The sequence below is a fragment of the Columba livia genome, chromosome 3 (genome assembly GCF_036013475.1).
Source record: "Columba livia isolate bColLiv1 breed racing homer chromosome 3, bColLiv1.pat.W.v2, whole genome shotgun sequence".
Lineage (NCBI taxonomy): Eukaryota > Metazoa > Chordata > Aves > Columbiformes > Columbidae > Columba > Columba livia.
Genome location: NC_088604.1, coordinates 58,172,058 through 58,195,414, shown reverse-complemented (window position 1 = coordinate 58,195,414; position 23,357 = coordinate 58,172,058). Strand labels below are relative to the sequence as shown.

At 39.5% G+C, this 23,357-nt stretch overlaps 2 protein-coding genes across 2 annotated transcripts in view; one reads left to right on the top strand and one right to left on the bottom strand.

Moving 5' to 3' along the window:
- Positions 1–23,357, bottom strand: part of AKAP7 (A-kinase anchoring protein 7) — an 89,698-nt gene that overhangs the window by 48,768 nt on the left and 17,573 nt on the right. The window contains 2 exon segments of the mRNA XM_065056989.1: positions 2,867–3,011; positions 14,010–14,122. Of these exon segments, the coding sequence (XP_064913061.1) occupies positions 2,867–3,011; positions 14,010–14,122 (258 nt within the window).
- MSH5 (mutS homolog 5) lies at positions 6,109–9,911 on the top strand. The gene is made up of 2 exons (XM_005509383.3): positions 6,109–6,552; positions 7,142–9,911. The coding sequence occupies exon 2, from the start codon at positions 7,143–7,145 to the stop codon at positions 9,576–9,578; it is 2,436 nt and encodes an 811-aa protein (XP_005509440.2). The 5' UTR covers positions 6,109–6,552; position 7,142; the 3' UTR covers positions 9,579–9,911.

Genomic DNA, 23,357 nt, shown 5'->3' with positions numbered 1-23,357 from the left:
GTATACAGATATATACACAGATATAACTATGAGACGTATAACACAAGGTAATAAATATGATAATAGATTTAGATGGACAGATAGATATGTATAAATATAACTCACTTTAATTTTGACTGGTCTGTATTTTGCAATAGGGTTGCCACTAGTTTAAACAGACATCCTACACTTTATTTCCTCTGCACTGCTTTTGATTTATTCTGTAACAGTCTACCTAAGCTAAATCAAGATGGCCCCAAGTGCAAACAATAACATCAACAGCAATCAGCATTTTCAAAGTGCCTGACATGTTTGAAGTATTGTATAAGTTTTTAATCGTAAGTCCTCAAAAGAGTGCTCAAGACCATTGAGCACTTCCAGCAGTAATGCTGTCACACAGAGAAACAAGTTCCCACAAGGTTAAAACCAAGTAGTCACCAAGGCCCTACACAGAATTTTGGAGCCAGCACTAAATCTTAATAGTGGCATACACGTAAAACTAGCCCAAACAAGAGGAATTTAGGAGCAGTAATAACTGTCCATGAACACCCTTCGTCTCCAACATAATGCTGGTCTTATAGCATTAAGAATAAAACAATCCAGATCTTGAAAAGCATCCAAAAAACAGCACATGAAGTACCAAGTATAACCAGGTATAACCTGCCTGTTAACCAAGCATAGTTTTCATTATTAAGAAAAAAACAGTATGTGCTTAGGAAATAATGAGTGTAATGCATTATTCGCATGTATTCCTGTCAATTATAAGCCTTTGAAAGTTGGATCTTTCCATCAAAATTAGCTCACCTAGAAGAGGTGTCTGGATCAGAAGTTTTCCTTTTGTTTTATGTTCATAATAGCTTTAAAGGTTTTGCAGAAATTTGGGATGAACATGGTACCTCCATAAAGTCTTAGTCTTCTTGAGATTTCTTAGTACATAGCAACGTATCTTCATAAGAAACAGAAGTTTTTATCTTTTCAAGATTTCTTAGTCCCTAAGGATGTATCTTTATATCAAACATAAGCTTCGTTCTTTTTGAGATTCCTTATTACTTAAGGATGAAGATGGAGATTTCTTTTAAAACTGTCCACACAAGGAAAGATTCCAGTGAAGATGTTTCTATTCAGCCAGTTGGGATGGCAACAGTCTTGGAAGATTTCCCTGATGTTGCATGTTTTGTTCTTTCTTTCCGAGGATATGATCATTCCTCAGTCACGAATATTTTCATTACGAAGGCTAGAATGCTTTGGAGTGGGAAACATTAGAGCTGCAGAAAAATTTGCTTGTTCGAATGTATTCTGGTCACTTTTTTTGCCTTTTCTTTTTTACATTTCTGCTTATTACCAGAAATCCAGAAAATATTGTAAGGTATATGAGAACATGAGAGCAAATTTATCGTAGTCTTTAAGTCTGCCTTTTGTTGTTGAGGCTCCTTGTAAAAGATTTTTCATGTTTCTTTCCTATTACTGGAGGATCCATACAAGAACAGATGTTCTCTTTTCCTTAAGTAGGTGAAAGTTAAGACTTTGCTTTATTAAAATTTATTAAGACTGTCATCCATATTCTTGTTGAGAAGGAGCTACTGCTCATTAACAACATGCCCTATAGAGTTCTGCTCTATTTCTAAATTTCTATTTCTAAAGAAAAAAGACAACGTTAAGTCAACACATGAACTTCTAGTATGAATTTCAGTGCCACACGTCTTCCAACACCACCACATCCAACCTTTGACATGACTGCAGAAAAAAAAAACTAATCCCCAAACAATAAAACGCAAGCTGTATCAGTACAAAGACGAAAAAATATAGACTGACCTCCAAAGACCATGACCTGTTCCCTGCTATAAACCTGGCTTTTGAGAATCACCTCTAACACGACATATATAAAGAATCAGTCTAATTAGGACAGGCAGAAAAATCAATTACTATGGAAAAACTTTGTATTTTGCTGTATTACTACTTGACCACCTTCCCATGCCATCTGATTTCTTAAAGATCTGCAGGTGCAGGAATGCTATTTTTAAAGATATTCCCAACACATCACACAATACATTCCTGCATTAAAAGGGGTGACTGCATTCAAGAAAAAATCCTCAACATTCTCTAGTTATTCCACTTACAGTGTTTTAACTCATGTTCTTAATATGACCAATAGCAGCCCAAAGATCCACAATCAGTTACTGGGAACCACCCATCACAGAGAGGTTTATTGTACAAGCCATTATCCTATAGTCTCTTAGTCTATAGACCATCCATGTGTACCACCTGAAGCTCCAGCCATACGCGACTTGTGGCAGAAATGAGAAGACAAGCCTAGAATATTAATCATAGGGATGTGAAGCTTCTGTTCAGACAAAGCAGGAGGACATAGCTGTGATTTCTAGCATTGCAATGATCTAGGCAAGGTGTCCATGCAATGTCTAAAGTCTTAACGGTATTCTGAACAGATATTATGAAATCTGCTGTACCACTGAAATTCTCTCTGTATGAGTACAGTCCAAGTAAGGTCATATCTCTGCCAAACCAGAGACATTTCACTTAGCTTTAATCATCTATACTTACTGCGTCTAATCTAACTTAGTCACACAGGCTGTTGTAACAGCCATCAGAGAGATGAGCAGCTCTGGAGAGTGAAAAATCTCACTGATCTTAAACACTCATTTTAGGATGAGAAATGGAACTGGGTTCTGGAGACGGACAGTTGAACGTGAACTGTAGCACTGCACAATGTTCCTGGAGAGCCAGGACTGAAGGACAGCCTTCCATCAGACTCCATGGATGTTACTACAAGAACCATGTAACATACACTCCAGAAAAAAATGGCTTTTCAGACACATAATTTGCAAACAAAACCGATATATTAATAACAGAAAAATTAGGACAGACTTACCAAAAACAATAGAGGACTCACAGTAGTAGTAACCATTTGGCTGCTTTTTTTTCAACATGGAGCAAAGATCTAGGCGGTGCAGGATTTCATCTCCAAAATAATGGCTTTTAAAATCTTCATACAGGCTTGAGTCAATTTTTTTCACCTTAAAATAGCAACATAAAATTCAATTAGGCATTCCACTAGAAGACCTAATTTTCATATTTATTTCCTATGGCTTTAATTTTAAGCACAGGTATACTTAGGATGGAAAACTACTTCAAGGTGCAAAAAGAATACAAAACAGTAATGGGCATGCTACTACAAGGAAGAATCTCAAATGTTTGTCAAGGGCAGTTTTCTGGGCCTTTAGAATCACCAAACAGGAAAATGTTGTTCTATTAAACTAGCACTAGGCTTTTTACCTCAGCAAATCTAAAAACTTACAGTAATTTATAATATCATTACCATTATGTTGTTTTGCATATAAGAAGTGAAACATAAATATCCTACTAGGCTGTTTTCAGAAAACCTCATTTCAGTAGTTATTGTAAGAGTTTAGAGTTTCTCACTCCATTATATTTTCAATAAAAATAGATGATCTCTGTAGAAATCTAATATTTTCTCCTTCAATCTAACTCAAAATAATGCTCTTTGCTTTTTAAAAATCATTACTATATGCTAAGGGATGTCAGCAGTGACCGCTGCCTCCAGCAGCTCCAGCCCAGCCCAGTGGCCCGGGGACACAGGGTCTCTGATGGATGTACCTGCTACTTCCACATCTCAGAGACACATACGCATGCTCAGAGGACATGGTGGCTACACAGGCTGCCACAGACAAGCTGCTGCCTTCAACAGCACCTGCATGCAGGGCTCACACGAGACACAAGTGCAGAGACAGAAGGTCACTGCTGCAGGTGCGCACATCACCCTCTCCAGGTTTACAGACACACACACATTTGTGCACTCCCCAAGCACTGTCATGGCCCCTCTGCCTGGCTGGCACCCCAGCCCAGCTCCCAGGCCCCCCCAACCACCCCATGGGCATCCCAACTGCTGACTGGTCCAGCTTAAGCTTTGGTAGTAAACACCTGCAGCCCTCATTTACACACAGTTTGGGAAAGATCCAGACATTTGCCCCCAACAGCCAGCACCCAGTACACCAGCTCAGACAAGTGCACCCACCAGCCCCGTTTTACACACAACTGGCAGCTTTTGCACCCCATTCTGTCCACTCCTCCCCTGTTCTTCCCCATCCCCTTCCACTGCACATCTCCCATCCATTTGCGCAGTCTCCTCTGCCCCAACAGCCCGGACTCTCAGCTTTACATCCCCAACAGCTGCAAAGTCCCAGTTTGCCTGAGGTTTCTTGACAGCCCATCAATTAGTGTGACTGATGAGGTTTGTTTCTTGGTTTTTGTCTGCTATATTTGACAGGCTTGTGGCTCTATATATTTTGTTTATGGCTTCCGCCTTTCCCTTACCATCTCATTTGACAAGGTCCTCAAGCAGATATTCTTACTGAAATAAACATCCCCACACTCCACGTGCCCTTATCAGCCTCTTGCCACTGCCTCCCTTATCATATGTTGGTCAGGTTTGTGTCTCTCTAAGTGTTGTTTCAGGCTTCCTCCTTTTTTTATTATCCCCTTCTGCACTGAAAAGATCCCTCACCAGACACCCTAAAGGGGCCAGGGGCTGCTTCCTTCCTCACACACTTAGACTGTATCTCTTCAACTGAGCACCATGCTCATGCTTTTCCTGTGATGCTTCATTTATAGTTACTCATATGCAAGATGAGCTCAGTGTTGGTATGTCTACTGAGCTTTTACTTAAGTACAAAATTATTGATTTCAAAAGCACTTTGCTTGAGTAAGTACCTGCACATTTGGTTCTCTAAAGTCTAATTTAGTGAAGGCCAGAAATGTCTTTCCATTTCCTTAATCTCTGAAACGATGACATCTAGTGGTGGACACTTTTCATTTCAGGTATGTGACCTCCTTGGGAGACTTCATTTGTTCCAGTTTCACTGTCATTATTTAAAATTTGATATTCCAAAGCTCGATTAGTCCTTATGTACTAAGGTTATTTTGAAATTAAAACACCATTCTCTGCTTTTTGGCTGACAGTTCTTTGAAATATATTTAGACATCAATCAGTATTTTAAAAAAGACCTTTTCAACCAGGAGAACACTTGTCAAAATGTGAAGCCTTGAGTACTCATGGAACAAAACGAGGAAAATATCAAAATCACCACTTCATGCTCCAATAAAGAAATAGAATTTTCAAAAGGCTGGGATGTTGCTTGTCAAAAACAGATCAGTAAGGTGTGAATCAAATGTTGAATGCTCAGGATTTGAGTTATGCTTGTGATGTACTACTGAAAGATATTTGGAAAAGGAGCCATGGGAAAACTGATATTTTTAGTAACTTGTAGCAATCTCTGGAGCGCTCTTTGTATTGAGATGTGAAAAGATGAAACAATACAGGTGCATGGGAAGGTCACGGTTCATTTCTTAATTGAAAGGGTCTGGAACAGTAGAGATGAAAGAGAGGAGTTATTTCCACATAGGAAAGTTACAGATGCTGATTACAAAGATATTATATAATTGGGAGAGAGTGAGAAACAAGAGTTCCTCAGAGGCCATTTTGAAGTGTTTGATGCTCGGAAAGAGGAAGACACCTGCCTCTTGAGGAATCATTCTTACGAATGAATGGGACATGGCTGTATAATGGAGAGGCATTGCAAGTGCAGCTTTCGCAAGACTGGCAGGGCACCATGCAGAAAGCATTTGGGAGCCCTGTCACATCTGTTAGGTCTCTGTGCCTCCTCTGTATGCAGGTGGGAAAGTGCAGCCTGCCACCCCCAGGCTGCAGTTAAACCCCCTAGGTGGCTGGAGTCCCCGTGGCTGCTGTCAGCAGGCAGCATTTGCCCCAACACCCTGCCCAAGCAGCTCCAGCTTCCATGTACCAGACCCCACAGCCAAAACACCCAGCTCCCATCATCACACGTCCAGCTCTCTGAAGGCGAGGGCTGCACATGAAGATTCATTTACAGCTGCTCGAAATAGCTCATTAAGTGAACTGCAGAAGCCGCAATGTGCGAAAGAGGCGAGCTGTGGGGAGCCTGGCAGCCTGTATCATGGGTCCTGCTGGAGCACCAAAAGGCAGTGCAGGGGCAGGTCATGAAGATGCCACATGGGAGCAGATGCTTGGCATCCCTTGCCAGCCAGAGGGCTGGGCTGCTCGGGGGGCTCCTTCCAGCCGCCTCCTGTCCCTCCCTCTCAGCGCGGCTCTCCGAGGAAGCCGGGGAGGGAGGTAGCAAGCCGCCGCTGGGCACGGAACAGGGGCCTGGGGGAGAAGCTTGAGCCCCGAGGAGAGGATAGCTCCCATTCCGCCGGGAAGGCGTCAGTAAGGTTGAAGTTCCATTCCCCGCACGGCTGCAGGCACTTGCTGCGGGGAGAGGACGGCGGTGAACCCCGGCTGCGGGGGCACCTGGGGCTGGTTAGGGGCGGCGCGGCGGGGGCCGGATGGCGGCCGCGGCGCCACAGTGCGGCGCCCTCCTGACAGGACCCGGCGGCGGGGCGGGCTGAGCGCAGGGAGCGCGGAGCACCTGGCGGAGGAGGGGAAAGGGGGACAAAATACAGTTTTTGGGCTGCAAGAAGACGCGGACAGCCGGGACGAGCTGCCCGTCTGTGGTGAGGAGAGTGAGTAAGGGGGAAGAATGGGAGAGGGTTGGAAGTGGGTTGCTGACAGCGACTGTGGACTCTGTAGATGAAACTGTTTGCTAGGGCTGATCCCTGCAGCACTGTGTTATGTACTGGTATAGAAATCGGCACTGTGTGACGGTGCTGGGGTAGGACCCTGAAACGATGAGCAATTTATGGGGCTGCATCGTTGTGAGGATCTGTGGTCAGTGTACATGGGTGTCCCACACCTCTGCATGAGGGTGATTTTGTACATGTATGTACATGTGTATGTACATATGTATGTACATTACTGTACTGATGGGTATTTGGGCATACCTATATGCTTACTTAAATAAAAGATACAAAGGAAAACTGTAAAACTATTCCAACATTGCTGGTAGTTAGCTCAGTTATACCTTGTGTGGAAACAAGATGGCGGCTGTAGTTACCGGCTCCATCTTTTCCCTTAAACATGTAACGTCTGTCTTGAACTCCTGGTGGTATCTTAGTTTCCCCAGAGTTGGAAGAATGAGTGTTAACCTGCTCTTATAAATTACAGTTACTTCTCAGAACTTTTTTGATGAATAAAAATATCTTTCTCCAACAGAATGAGTGCCACATCAGTCATGGGTTGTGCCTTGCCACCACCACTTGGGCCCGAACAAGAGGACCAAGAGGGCTCTGAGACACACATGTCTGTTTTGTGGTATGCAGGGCAGCTTGCAATTACTTACTATGATACAGAAGATTGCTCAGTTTACTTCATGCCTGACACACCTGATAACGAAGACCTCAAGCTACTGCATAAAGCGATTGGGGAAATTAATCCTCAATGCGTAGTGACCAGTGCAAAACAGGACCAGAATATTGCCAAATTCTTGGCCAACCTAACAGCTACTGCTGGTGACAACAATACCAGAAAACCAGAAATTGTTCTGTTTCCTAACATAGATTTTGGGCTAGAAGTCAGCAAGCAACGTATCCTATCTAGGCAATTTCCATTTATCCCGTCTCATATGACTGCAACAGAGAAAATTCTCTACTTGTCCTCAGTCATCCCTTTTGAGAGCCCACTCATGATACGAGCCCTAGGGGGACTCCTTAAGTTCCTAGACCGGAGAAGGGTTGGAGTTGAGCTTGAAGAAAGCGCTATTGCTGTTCCTATTTTGGCATTTAAAAAGTTTGTGCTGACAGATATTGTGAGTATGGACCAAGACACTTACTGTGTCCTGCAGATATTTAAAAGTGATATCCATCCTTCCGTGTACAAGCTGTCCAGTGGATTAAAAGAAGGATTCAGTTTATATGGAATTTTAAACCGTTGCAGGTGCAAATGGGGAGAAAAACTGCTGAGGCTCTGGCTCACAAGACCTACTCGAAACCTGACAGAGCTGAACAAAAGGCTAGATGTTATCCACTTCTTTCTGCTGGCTCAGAACCATGAAACAGTCCTCACTCTTCAAGGTTGCCTCAAGAATATTAAAAATGTGCCTCTTATTCTAAAGAGAATGACTCTTTCCAACACAAAAGTTAGTGACTGGCAAGCACTCTATAAGACAGCGTACAGTGCAGTGTGCCTTAGAGACACATGTCGTTCTCTGCCCAGCACTATTGAACTCTTTCACACTATTTCACGTGTCTTCACTGATGATCTGCACTACATTGCTACTCTAATCAGCAAAGTGGTAGACTTTGAAGGCAGCATCTCAGAGAACCGCTTCACTGTTAAACCCAATGTGGATCCCACCATTGATGAGAAGAAACGAAAGCTGATGGGACTGTCAGACTTCCTTACAGAAGTTGCACGAAAAGAACTGGAGACCTTGGACAACCACATTCCCTCCTGTTGTGTGATCTACATTCCTTTGATCGGGTTCCTTCTCTCCATTCCACGGCTACCAACTATGGTGGACAAGAGTGACTTTGAAATTGAAGGCTTGGACTTCATGTTCTTATCAGAGGATAAACTGCACTACAGAAGCGCTAGGACTAAGGAGCTAGACAGCCTCCTGGGCGACTTGCACTGTGAGATCAGAGACCAGGAAACACTTATTATGCACCAGCTGCAGACCAAGATCTTGGAGAAGTCTGAAGTGCTTATCAGTGTGATTGAGTATACTGCACACCTAGATGTGCTGCTGGCTTTGGCAGTGATGGCCCGGGAGAATGCCTACTGCCGGCCACGCTTTACTCACCGCCATGGCTTCCACATCAAGGATGGAAGACATCCACTCATGGAACTATGTGCAAAGACTTTTGTGGCCAATCCTGTGAACAGTGGTGAAGCTACCAGACGAATAAAGATCATCACAGGGCCCAACTCATCTGGAAAGAGCATCTACTTAAAGCAAGTAGGTCTTATTGTATTCATGGCTCTAATCGGCAGTTATGTCCCTGCAGCAGAGGCAGAGATTGGCGTAATTGATGGGATTTACACAAGAATCCACAGTAGGGAATCTGTTTCTGTAGGGCTCTCTACTTTCATGATTGATCTTAACCAGGTTGCCAAGGCAGTAAACAATGCCACAGAGAGGTCCTTGGTACTTATTGATGAGTTTGGTAAAGGGACGAACACGCTGGATGGCTTGTCCCTTCTGGCTGCTGTCTTGAGGTACTGGATCAGTCAAGGAACCCAGTGTCCACAGGTCTTTGTCTCCACTAATTTTCACAGTTTAATGCAGCTAGGACTCCTGCCTGACACACCTCTACTGGAGTACCTGACCATGGAGACCCACCAAGATGGAGACGAGTTGATATTTTTCTATCAGATCAAGCAGGGCATGTCCACTGTTAGTCATGCTGCCAACATCGCTGCATTAGCAGGAATGCCAGCCAAAATTATTGAAAGAGGAGTGGAAGTGTCAGAATTGCTTCGCAATGGAAAGGCTATCAAACGTATTGATCATCCTTCAAAAGGAGATCGGATGGAAAAATCCAGGTCTGTTGTGGAAAAGTTTCTTCGCCTGGACCTTGATGATCCCCATGTGGACTTAGAAGAGTTCATGCGTAAAGAGGTGCTGCCTTTGGCAGCCTCGGTCCTGTAACAGGGCATATGTGTAAAGGCACAGATTACCTCGCATCTACCGTGTTCAGTAGGACACTTTGGTAATTTAAAAACTGATCATTATGACTAGCACCTCACAGTACATTTAGCTTTTAACAAACTGTCTGTAGTGTATGTCCTTTCCTCCTCTTCTTGTTTAAAACAAATACTTTAGTTACATATCTCTGCAATATGGTGTATGATATGAAAGCAGTAAGACTGAAAGAAGAGAATTCAAGAACCTCTTCCAGCTGTTGGGTCACCCTGTTTGTGCATTTTCTACCCCTGTTGTTAGATCTTCAGATTAAAAAAATTCTGTAGAAAAATCACAAAACATTTCTGCTGGTTTCATAAGACTGTGAAAACAAAGTGTCTATTGTTTCATGTTGTGCCAAAGTGATTGTTTCAGCCATTTTAGGGTCAGCATCAAAGATTCCAAGTAAGTATGTGTCTCAGACTCCCAAATCAACAAGTAACAGTTGTCACAATACAAACCGCTGATGTAGAGGATGATAAATTGAAATACAGAGGGATTTAATGAGCTCTGCAGCTTGTCTTCTACCACCATTTCTGTCCAAAATGCCAGAGATCCCAGGAATGATCATACAAAGAATGCTGGAGGTCAGAATCAGTGGGGACTGATCAACAGAGGAAATGCCTTGGTTCTACTGAGAATCACTCTCTTCTCATAAGGTTCTATATGGTACAACTACGTATCTATGCCATATGGGTATAAATAAAATTACAAATCTAGGAAACATATAACTATACTAGGGATGTAAGACAGAAATTCACATTTTATATTCTATTTTTGAGTATTGAGTAAAACTTAAAAGGAGCAATACCAGAAGGGGAGGATTCCCTTTCACTTCTCATGTCACACAGTATCTTCACTGAACACGGTATTTGATGTATGTATATGCAACAAAAATTCATTAACAAAGAAACAGAAGACATGATATGTAAGTACCATAGAAGTAATAAATAACCTCTCCTCCAACAAGATAAGTGCTTGAGATTCCTTATCTAAGTAAGATAGAAGAGAGATGATAGCTTATTTTCTGACTGTGAAAACTTGCTGTAACTGCTTACAGTATGGATAAAAAGAGACATCAGCAGATACACTACATCTCTCTTCAGCTATATTTGATTTCAAGAAGACAAAATATTAATGTGATATAAAATGAGAGAAAATTTACATGAGAAAAAAGTAATTATCACTTTAAGTATCTTATCTGATAGGTCTAGCTGAAGATAGCAAAAAGATCAATGTGAGTGCACATCAAAAAGATCTGAAGTTGGAGACACTGCTTTGGGTTTAATTCAGTGTGGAATTTTCTCCTTTATGATGAAGGAATTACTATTACAAAATAAGTACCTTATGTTATCTCTATATGACACTAGGACAGTGGCAAAAGTTTTAACATAATTTACATTCAAAATACAAGAATGAATTACTGAATCGTGCAGTTTTACTATTTCCAGTGCAGTCATAATAATACAGTCTGCAAAATAATATCCAGCATCTTGACAATGTTACCATTGAAGCTGACCAGCAACAGTGAATCAGGCCTTGTACAACATTTGGAAGTGTTGAAAGTACAAATGGATTATTCTCATTGATACATTCTCTTTTACTAATTATACATAGAGCATTCTAAAGATATACTATACAGAAAATTTCATATATTAAATATTAATAAACTATATTTTTGGCTTTTTTTCTTGTCAACCACTGTCTAGGCTAAGGATATGCCCCTTACTAATTAAGCAGATGCCATCAGAGCAAGCTAGCTGTCAGTCATCTTCTGCTCATGAAATCCATTTCCCAGCATTTGCAGTTCTGGCAGCACTAGGTATCGAAGGATCTCCAAATGTCATGCATCATTTATCAAGTGTGCTTCACAACATGCCCTGAAATAACCAGCAGTCTGGATGAATGAAAAACAAGGGGATTGTGACTGACCTGTGGCAACACAGGAGGCTCGTGAGGGAAGCAGGAATAGAAATGTTCAAGTGCAAAATGCCAGTTGCTTCTTTCATTGTTTCACTGTTCTTTGTATAGAAGATAACGATAGTAACCCAAGATTCTTATCATGCCAACAATCAATTGTGGAAATAGTTAAACATGTGCAAGTAACTCATATCCCTTTACCTCCTTCTGCAAGGACACTGAGAGGCACACTGGACCTCCATATTTGGGGAAGTTTTCAGTTGCACATTTGATCTCAGAATTATCCAAATAAGCATGAAGAAGGAGTTACTCCCACTTCTGAGTAGGGAAGTTCTTTAACCTGAGAAGCCAAAGGGGGTATAGTAATCCAGATAGCTCTCTTATGACCCATTTTATCTCACATTTTAATCCTTTATTAATGTCTGTTTCCAAGTTTTTTGCATTTGCTATTTTTAGCTTAATGCTGTGCCTTCGAAGTGGAAAGCTCATTTCTTGAGATCTTTACTGATTTTGAGTTCTCAAACTCATTGCTATGTAAATATCAGCAACAACTCAGGAAAGTGAAAATCTTTTCAGAATATACACATTTCAAAGATGTCTGTAGCTATATTAAGGTTTGAAAAACAGATGGGTTTTTTTTCCCAAAAAGATAATTTTGGTGAGGACATCATGACATTATGAGGGGAGCAGCTTAGCAGCGTATTGCTTCAAATAAGAAAACTGAGACTTAAAAAAAATAATATAGTTATAAAGCTTTAGCTGTAAACTGTACTTGACAACTTCAGTTGTATTGCTTTTCTAAATGCATTCTCATGTAATCTTCATCCACTCCCCATTGCTTGGTTCTCATACTGTTGTATGATCTGAAAATGCGATTAAACATTATATTAAAATGTATTGCAAAAGTTATTCCTTTTATGTTTCATATTTTTATGTATTGTTTTCAGTAAATGCATGAAGCTATCTCCCTAAATGCATGAACATAATGAAACAAAAAATTATAGTAAAGACCAATGCTTATGCCCGACAGTGGATTGACAGAGAAAAATTCTTGTTTAAATAATTTACAGATTTTTAATACATAATATCTTTCTATACAGTGTATCTTTACAATACCACATGCATTATCTAGCATTATGGAGGACTAAGGAAGATGATTTGGAATGACATTGACCTGGTTCTGTCAGCAGCAGTGAATATCAGAACACAGAAAGTAATGCATCCTGGCTAGCAGCAGTTCGTGCAAGGTAGACCAATGTAAACAAAACAAACAGCCAAAAACCAACCAAAATCCTGAATGGCAAAAACCTCACCCTGATTGTCTTGGATGTTTTAAACAAACAGTTAAATTACTGAACAGTTGATATTCTAGAACAGCTATGGATTTTTAAAATTAGTGTTTAAAAAAACAACTGTTAATACAAGCAAAAGCTTATGTGAGCTTACAAATTTAACAGCTGTAATACAACACCTACAACCTGCAGACAAGTTCTTGTTTCTGTTTCAGAGCATGTATATGTGCCCTTGAAGTTTCTTGATGTATCTCAGATCTCACTGCCTTCTTCCAACTGGTTTCACAACACTACTTAATTAAAAGATACACTTTTGGCATTTTTTAGAGTTATTTCTAATTAATTTTTAATGTATTTTTCTTTAATGCCTACTATTAAGGAAAAATCAACTTAAAATATTTATATTAAGTACTTTAATTCTTATTTAAAATATCTTTTTCTTCTGAAAATTATTTTGCTGGTCAATGTTAAAGGATCACATAAAACATTCTATGCAAAGTTAGCAAAAGAAATTTATGGAGGCATACCTTATGTTAAATAATACAATATTACTGTTAAATTAGTATGAAATAAAAAGCTAGATATACTAGTATTGCTTCTGTATGTTTATCACCACAGTTTTAAACTATTTTTATGTATTTGCAGTTTTTGTCAAAAAAGCTAATAAATAAGCAAGAAATAACTGCCAGCATGGGAGAATACAGAAGATGTGTTTCATCACTACTCTGAAATTCACCAAAGCAGATTCAATAGAGGGAACTGACAGTCTGCATAATCATGCATAATCCAAACATAAACACTGTTTACTTGCTTATTTTCTTCTATACAGTAACAAAACAAAACTATCCAAACAAACTACATGCATATAATCTACATCCTAATAATAATTCTGTGATTTTGGACAAGTACTTTCATCCTGTGGTCTTGCCTAGTTCCACGAAAGAAAATAGACCATGATATTACTGTACTGAGAATATCAAGGATCGTAACTTAAAGTACAGTACAGGTCTCCTGTTTATATGGTATATGTACTAATTATTTCTTTAAAAAATCAGTCTTTTCAAGTCTTACCTCTTCAGCTGCTTACAAAGTAGAAAGTATGATGCTACAGCAGAAGCAACTCCTTTTTTGATCTCCACATTAAACTTTCCAGGTTGCTGCTGAGCTATGTGAAATGTGAGCTCACCTGCTTACGTAGCTGTGTTGATTTTGACAACTTCATGAAGGTCAAATGTGGTTTAAACGCTCTTTCTTCCCCTGTCAAAATGCCCTTTTCTTGAAATATCTTCTTCATAGTATCTAAGGGGTGAGAAACAATGTAGAGGTACAAAGATATTACATGATAGAATGCTTAAAAACGAGCTTTCTACTGTAATATGAGTCACACCCCTCCACATGGAAAAGACGAGATGATGAGTGCCAAAGAGCAGGGAGATTTCTAGGTAACTTCAAAGGTACATAGTGAAAATAGTGTGAAAATAGTCTTACATTTGCAGTTAATATGGGTCACAAAATTTGCTTTACTAAAATACCAGCAATTAGAAAGCTGTCCATGATGTCCGCTCTTGCTGTCAAAATAGGAACTTGACATTGAAACTGTTCAGGAGTTACTCTCACTGGAAGAGTTCTGGAAACTTCAGGAAAACTCGGAGTATATAACAGAATTGTGTCCCTTCAAAAACACTATTCTGCAATGAGTTCTATTACCCGTATTTGGGTAATCTCCCACCCAGACCAAAGGAAATCTGAAATTGAAAGCTGTAAATTCTGGCACTAGATTTACATGGCAGAATTAGAGAAAACATCAGGAATGCTGGTGATTTTGGTTTGTTTTTTTCAAGCTTCACTGTTGCATTTTAATTTCCTGTTGTTAATGTAAACTTTTATCTGTCTACAGCCCAGGCCAAAGCAACTCTACTACACTGACCTAGTTCAGTATTTCCCAACTCAACTGCCCGATATAATGTTTCATTTATTGGAAATAAATTTCAGTATAACTTTTGAATTATGTTCCATATTTCTTTTAGCTGAAATACTTTAAATAAAAAATCTCTGTTGTAATTTTGAAAAAATCCATTTAGATAAAATTGACAAAAACTGTAGCAAAAATACCAGTAAGTAGAATATTTCTATTACTGAAAAACAGGCAAACTGCAAAATCTTTTCTTTTTCTTTGCAAATACAACTTGCAATTCTTCACTAGGTGTAGGTCTAACTGACCATACTACCCTTGAACCAAAATCAAAATAGGTGAAAAAGAAATAAATCAGTTCTATCACACGAATTTAATCAATCCATACAACAACCATGTATTTGCATTTAGTTTTAATATTTTTTGGCTTGATAGTTCAGCTGTAACAGAAAGATCCAGTGGTTTATTCTCCCACCTGGAAAAAAATGCATTACACTGAGGAACACCTTAAGTGAGCTACTTTGAAATCACACTTATGAAGAGATTTTACAAGTTTATGTGTTATTTTGTCAACAGACAAGTTCTAGAAGAAGCTCCGACTATGCATATGGGCCCTAGCGAGCAAAATTCACTTCTCTTTCTCTGCTGCCTATTATTTATAACCTTAGGCTCCACAGTCTATGCAACTAAAGTTGGGATTTTTAAAGAAGCCAAGGAAATCAAAGACCCAAATGTCATCTCTTAAATAGGCCCACTTGAAATTCTCTTTCAGCTTTCACTCCTCACCTATACGATGCTGATGCATTTTACGAAAAAGAATTAGCCCAGCTAATTATTCTAACTCAGCAGATGCTGAAAGGACAACTGGATTAAAACCTGTGAGGCATTTACATAATGGTAATAGGGGTCATATTACTATGGCAGATGCTTACCTATGTATCTAAATCTATACATCTATATATCTAGATCTATAGGTCCACTATATATCTACAGCTATGTATCTGTACACAAGTACAGCTTACCTACTTATATTATTTTAAATTGTGTCTGCAGGAAATATTTCTAAATTTGCACTGAATCTCCAGTAAGCTGTTGTGCAGCTTTTCACACAAATGCTGCTGAACAACAGATTAACATATCAAACCAGAAGACGACAAATAGATGTTTGCTACTTCTTCAAACTGAGATATAGAAGTTCAAATCAAGGCATTTAGTCATAGTGTGCATGTATTTCCATGCATCCAATGGCTTGCTTATTTTCTGATGTTAGTAAGGTAATAAAATGTTACATTTATTTAAAACTGAAATTATCTGTAACAAAGCCATTTTCTGGTTCCTTTGTTTGGTTCTCTGAACTGCATCGTTTGGGGACTCCTTGACTTTTTGATGTTCCAGCCAAAAAATTAGTCTTATCAAAACCAGGTTTACGCTACCTTGTGATACTGTGAATCAGTCTTGTGGATTGTAGTCTTTTTTCTCCCCTAAAAGCTCAAATTCTTTCTGGCTACATGTCTTATGCCAAGCAGTGCCTTGTCTCCCACTCTGCAATTCAGGTCTGTACTGGTGAAGATGTGTGCCTCGAAGGGTGTCCCCCTGTATGGGAATTCTTGAAGAATGGCAAGGAGGAGAAATGTAAACATGCTCAAGTGACTTGCAGCTGGGGTACAGTGAAAACACATACATCACACTAATTGTTTTACTGACCTTGTGTGCTTGACAAGTAGAACCTCTGTGTTAGATAACATAGGCCTGTGAGAAACTCTAAGGCACCTTATCATTATGGCCAAGATTCCTGCTTTGTTGTGAGAAAGAGCAAAAGGGTGTGCTTGCTTGGAGCCTTGAAATACAGGCAAACACAGCAGGCCCAGTGGTCTTCTTCCAGGGCTGAATTCTGCAGCGCCTGCATCCCTGCTTGTGTCACCTCTGCCTGGGAGCTTAGGTGCTGCTTTGGAGACCCCTGGTAGCGAGGTAACTAAAAGAAATTTGCTGTTTCCAATTGCACACTTGGCCTCTAGCCCTTCTTGCAACGTGCCTGCACCAGTGCTCACACCCCCTATCTCCAGTAAGAGCTTAGTGTCAGACCAGCGGTTTGCCAAGGTACATCTGATCACAGGATTTTAAACCCAGTGTTTCCAACATGGTAGACTGATCATGAGGCACTATAAATGTGTGTGTCTCACTGTCCCACACACTTTAGGCTGCTGAACAGCAACCATGTGGCCTGTGTGTCTTCATTTGGTGCTAAATAGCTTTGTTCAATATCTGCTTCTATTTATCTTTCCAAATTCATCTTTTTTCATACCTGGTAACTCTAATCCAGAAAAAACATAATGAAAAAAATGGGTCAGAGGAAAGAAAGCACAACTTCAGTGAGTGATGGAAGTTTTATATTCAATAGATTTTCGTGTGTATGTGTGTGTGTCCATACATGTTCTCATGGTGATCAGACTTCTCACACAGCTTTGTCACGGCATAGACTATTATTAAACATCACAGGCTCAAGAGATTGGCCACACTTGCTGGTGCTACACATAGCCCCAGTTTTGCAGTATTTGACACTTAGGGACTAAGCGTGACATTTTACTGGTTAGGGTGAGTTACAAACATAATTGGCACAATGTTTCCTTCTTCAAAGATAATGAAAATAGAACAAAATCTGAGTAGATGGATGGGAAAAATAAACAAAGGGAAATGTTTTCCTGAGAGTACAGGAAGATTAAAAGATAATGTAATGCTTTAATATCCACGCAGCTCTTCAAAGAAGTGCCCACAAGAAAGATTTTAAAAGAAATGGGGAAGGAAGCACGGATGCCGTGGGCAAGACAAAGTTCCAGGCTTATGGGACAGCATGAAAGTGGATTTGAAGGTTAAGCAAATATACAAAGGTTAAAGTTTATGATGGGGATTGCCTGAACTGAAAGAAATTAGAGGCCAGTGACAAGGATGGTATGACAGACAATGTCCACGGGTGAGGATCTGCCATCTTTCCCCCAGACATTAACATTAATAGCTAGACTGAAAAATCAAACAAGATCTGTGTTTTCCCTCATTAGAATCACAGAATGGTTTTGGTTGGAAGGGACCTTCAAAGCTCATCTAGTCCAACCCCCATGCAATGAGCAGGGACATCTTCAACTAGATCAGGTTGCTCAAAGCCCTGTCCAGCCTGGCCTTGAATGTCTCCAAGGATGGGGCATCAACCACCTCTCTGGGCATTCTATCCTGAATATCCCCTCTATTAGCTTAAAACCATTATCCCTTGTCCTGTCGCAAAAGGTCCTGCTATAATGTCTCTCTCCATCTTTCTTATAGGCCCCTTTTAAGTACTGAAAGGCAGCAACAAAGTCTCCCCAGAGCCTTCTCTTCTCCAGGCTGAACAGCCCCAACTCTCTCCACCTTTCCTCACAGGAGAGCTGTTCCAATCCTCTGATCATTTTTGTGGCTGAAAAATGTTGGCCAGTTTCAGGTTGACCAATCTTTGCAGCTTCAAAGCATACCCTAAAAAAGTTAAGGCTATTTTTACAAGCGCCATTACTTCCTGGAACAAATTTCTGGACAGCTTTCAGACCATCTTTCATGCAATTTTAAGTACTCTGCAATACCATTTTGTACCTTATTTTTGCAATGTCAAAATTACTGAATAACATTTGCCTCTCTTATATTGGCTGTGGCTGAATCCATTAGACAACTGATTCCCCATAATTAGACTTGAAATGTGATATATGAAACTTACTCAGAACTGCTATATACTGGAAAGGCTCAAAAATTCAACAGCTAGATCAATACAGAATGATTAGCAGAGAAATTGCACATTAAGCCTTATTCCCTCGTACAAATAGTCATCATCTTTTTTGTGATTTCATTAGATATGATTGTTACAGATCTACATTTTCTTCCAGCCTATGAATTTCTGCTTTTCTCTAAACCATGTTCCCTCAATTAAACGCTTCAGAATTTAGAAACAATGTTCTCTCTCTTAATTGAAATTTTCTTTTACTTCACAATTGGAGATGAAGAAAAGCTATGCACAGATAACTTACAATTATAACTATCACATTAACTCATGTTAAATTTTTAAGTTGTTAGGGTTTTTGTATGAGTATTCTGTTGGCTATCAGCACAAGTTTGGGGTTTACAAAGATGGTCTTCTGGTCATCCTTCCTTTCCTAATAGCACTGAGAATAGTGCACTTGCAAAGCCTTACAAGGCCTAATTTCCAAGCCAATGAAGAACTCAAAGCCATCCGTTTCAGATGCTAATATTTATCATGACCTCAACTACACGTCACCAGAGGCGAGTACCACAAATTAAAAAAAAATATTTAACATATCACATTATGCTTGGAATATATAATCAAAGGCTGCATCAAGCACCAAATTCTCTACCACCCTACTGTTCAGACCATCATGAAGGACAGCATCAGCCTGAGGAGTGTCCCTGGCTGCTGCCTGACAAAAACCACTGACTCCTGAACACCTCAGCAATCCCCAACCTCTGTTGAAAAAAAAAAGGTGGCTAAATCAGGCTCAGTCACTACCACTGTGCTGGTGATTTTTATCTCCAGGATGTAAGAAAAGGCCTTACTTCTCATCTCTCCATAAGAGGCTATTTTTTTCTTCCCATCAGTACTAGCATTTCCCTGCTAATAGTCAGCTTAACATTGTGATAAAAGGTAAACCAGAGCCAAGCCATTTTCCCAATGGCTCTTCCACTGCTACCTGGTTATATATTACTTAGGCTTTTCTACAGGGAATTGTCACTGTACCACGCCACCATCATATACCAGCGAGCTAGATGGTTATTTCAAACATGTATCAGCAGTATGTGTGGGTTGTTATGTTTCTCTCCATCACAATACACGTGTATAGAAGAAAGGTGGGCTCGTTCATGAAGTAGGATCCAAGAAGCAGCTGGACAAACCAATCCCCACTTTGTGCACAGATGCTAATGTGTAATGTAAGCCTTACAAGACAAACAATGATAATGTGAAGGCTCAAAGCACTAGACTGAAACTTAGGTAGGACTTCTTGATGAAACTTGCTTCTTTTACTGGATTTAATCTACGCAAATATTTCCTAAAAGTTTGTTACGATCTCAGAAAGAAGTGGGTGAGAATACCTTCTTTTAAACCACAAAAAAGCATACCTTAATGCTTCATGTTAATGAGGTATTTATCAGTTATTGTTATTCAGTGTTTGGAAGCACAATATGAAGAAGAATGTAAATGAAAATCTAAAAGCATTTGCTGTCTTTGCTTTCAAAGAAGCAAACTTTGCATTTTTAGGGCTAAGGAACAAATGTGGAGGTTATTAATGGGTGTTTTAGAGGATCAGAGGCAAGCAATATAGTGATCAGCATGCCCGGTTTCATTAAATAATACAACAGTGCTCAGTTGCCATTAACCACATCATCACATACGTTCTGTACAGAGGGATGTTAACAAAAACTTCTCATAATAAACAATCAAGAAGAAAATAAATGGCAGATTCAGAGCCAGGCATGCACATGGTTAATTTGTTTTATATATTTCACATAAAACTACAATAAGAATAAAAACCACAATAAATATTGAGGTGCAGAGATAAAATGCCATGACAAACTGAAGATGTTTCAGGCTCCCTGCTAATTGAATAAATTCCTTGCAACAATTTAAAACTTTGCTTCCAGTTCTACCTGACTACACAACAGTAAATTAGAGATTACGTGGTCTGTAAATGCCCAAATCCTCCCAAAAGATTTACTTTCTCCTTGCCTTAAAAACAGATCTTCTACTTACTCCTGCTACCTCAACTTCCTTTCTCTTAAACCATTACTCTTCCCCTTGTATCTGCCCTCTCTGTACCTTGCTTAAAATGCCATTATACAGTCAAATCGCATTTTTCTTAGTAAATTGAAAAGATTCTTTCTGACTCTTTCCACACAGTTCATCAAAAATTTCAGACCCTGCGTGAAGAGCAGTGGAGTCAAAGGGCAGGAGGGGCATGGCAATACAGCACTCCAAAGCCAGGCCCAGGCCCAGGCCCAGGCCCCTGTCCCAGCCTACTGCTCTTGTGTATCTGCTTCAGTCGCTTCTACTTGGCATGTGACACACAAAAAAGTGAGCTACAAGATTTCACAATAGCATGGCATTTGATATTCACATGCAACTAACAAAACGTTGAGCTCTAGAGCAAACGGTACTTCGTAAGTATTACCTGTTGAAAGCACAAACTCTAAACTAACTGGTGTTATACTAGGCTATAATAGTGACTGTTCATTTTCACTAAAATGTCTGCCCCTGTTGTCAGAATTTGTCTAGTCAAGGAGCCTAAAACAAAGAAAACTGTTAGCACAGAGCTGAATTAGAAAAGGTTGCATGCAGAAAACTTTGTAATATCAAAAGGCATGAACAGTGCTCGTGTCTATTGGAATCAGTCTATGTCATTAAGTGCCATCAGCAGGTTGGTGTCTGGGCTCTTGTAATGAAACCAACAAAAGAATTGTTGGGGTTTTTTTCTGCTGGTTATATTCATCAAACAATACAGCATATATGTATTTGCTGACATAGATAATTATATTCTTGAGACAGCAGAACATTGCCACTTTCAACTTCGGAGCATTAGTAGGAACTGTAACTAATGGCGCATGGACTAGAAGAAAATCTAACGTGTCACAGCAGAACGTTTTCAATGCAACTGTTACGGATTTGCACTAGCGGCTTTTTGTTCACTTCGTACAAATCAGTTGTTTTAATGTTCCAAGAGTTTTGAGTTCTCAATTTTTCCATCATGTGAATTGACTTGAGAATAACTGACATGAGGCAAAATTCATTTATCTTAGCTTCAGCCATCTGGAACTAAAGGGAACTAAATTAACTGAATTAAACTATTTCCCTAGGCTCTCTGAATTCAGGGCAATGTAACTCATCCTAAAACAGACGTCAAATGTGTGGTTTCATAATCTTTAAAGAAGTTCATAAACCACCATCCTTGCCAAAACAGACTGTTCCTCTCCAGCCCTGTACCTGCCACTGCTCCTATTTTCTGTGCAGACAGTCCTATAGCTCTACAGTAAACTGCACTGGCAAACTGCGTAGGTTAAAAATTAGCTGGCAAAGGTAAAAACTTAATTTCACAACAGCAGAAGTCACCATGTGGCTGCACAAATACCCAGCACAACAAGTGGGGCCAGACTGCTTTGCTATGGTGGCAATGCCAGCTGATGCTCGAGTAAAGCTGTAATATACCTAGAGAAGAAGATGGGCAGTATGACTCACTCACCATTTCTCTCTCTCTGTAGTACAGAGTGTTAGGAAAATCAGTTTAGTGAGATTGGACTAAATGTCATTTATATAAAACTAAAGGAAACAACTGCTTAGGTGTACTACATGTCTGTCTAGTGCACTCCTACCTGTATTAAAATATTTAACCCAACAAATCAACACTTCAGGAAAAGAAAGGACCAGAAGCACATGAAGTAAATATCTGCATAAACAGAAGAGTAGCTTTTTCATTCATGAAATACAAGCTCCCCCCCATGGTCAGACCATAATGTGCACCGTTCATCCATAAAACCAAAAACTGCAAATCCTGTGGGAAATAACAGGATTCACTTATTCACTCTTATCGACTTCAAATAGCATTTACAATAAATATGATTATCAAAACGAAAATTGAACCCAAACAATTTACTACCTTTTCCAAATTCACTTAGTACTTCAAAAATTCTGGAGTGTAGCAAAGCACAAGAAAGAGGTTTTTAAAAATCTCTCTAAGTGTATAAGTCACTTTTAGCTCAGGATTTCTAAAAAGACATGGACAAAGAGTGATTAAATTACTCCTCAAACTTCTGTAATAACAGTTTAGCACTATTCCTGGTAGATAATTATAGGCTACTAATGTCTCTTAATGGATTGTTGGGAAATAACAAGCAAATCACAACAAACAGAAGACCCATCTTAGCTCAGATTTCCTGAACTCATCTCTGGCCAATTTTTATTTACATTGGTATTAGTAGACACGCACTTACTGTGCTGTACCACTATTACTATAATGCTGTACCACATTCAGACATTACTGGTATCAAACAAATTTTGATGTAATTTTTGGAACTAAATAGGCTCTTACAAGAAGCTGGTTTAACTTCATATATTTTCTATTGCTTGTGTATTTCTCCTTCAAAATTCATGTAGAACACAAAAGAACACATGAAGTCAAAATTCACCTTAGAGCATAGCAGAACCAAGCATAATCTCGAAGTAGCAAACCAGTAATCCTGTAATAAGCGAATCTTGGGTCTTGCAAAAAATCAAACAGCTACAGAAGTGAGCTCTCTTTACTGTTCCATGCACAACAACAAAATGATTACCATCCTGGAGGCAATACTGTAGATATCTTTTTTCTTTCTACCAGCTTCAGTTTTAAAATTGCATACAAGTTATAACACAGGCAAACTGTAGTAGGAGCCAGAATAAACTAGTGACAATTAATTTCTGTCAAACATATATAACCTCACTGCAGTATATACAAAAAGCTGCTAGGAATCTTCACACAGATCCTGACAACAGCAGCCCAGCAGATAAGAGTTTCCAATATTTTCTCTTTCAGTTATCTCTACAATTGTGTATTCAGGATACTATTCACA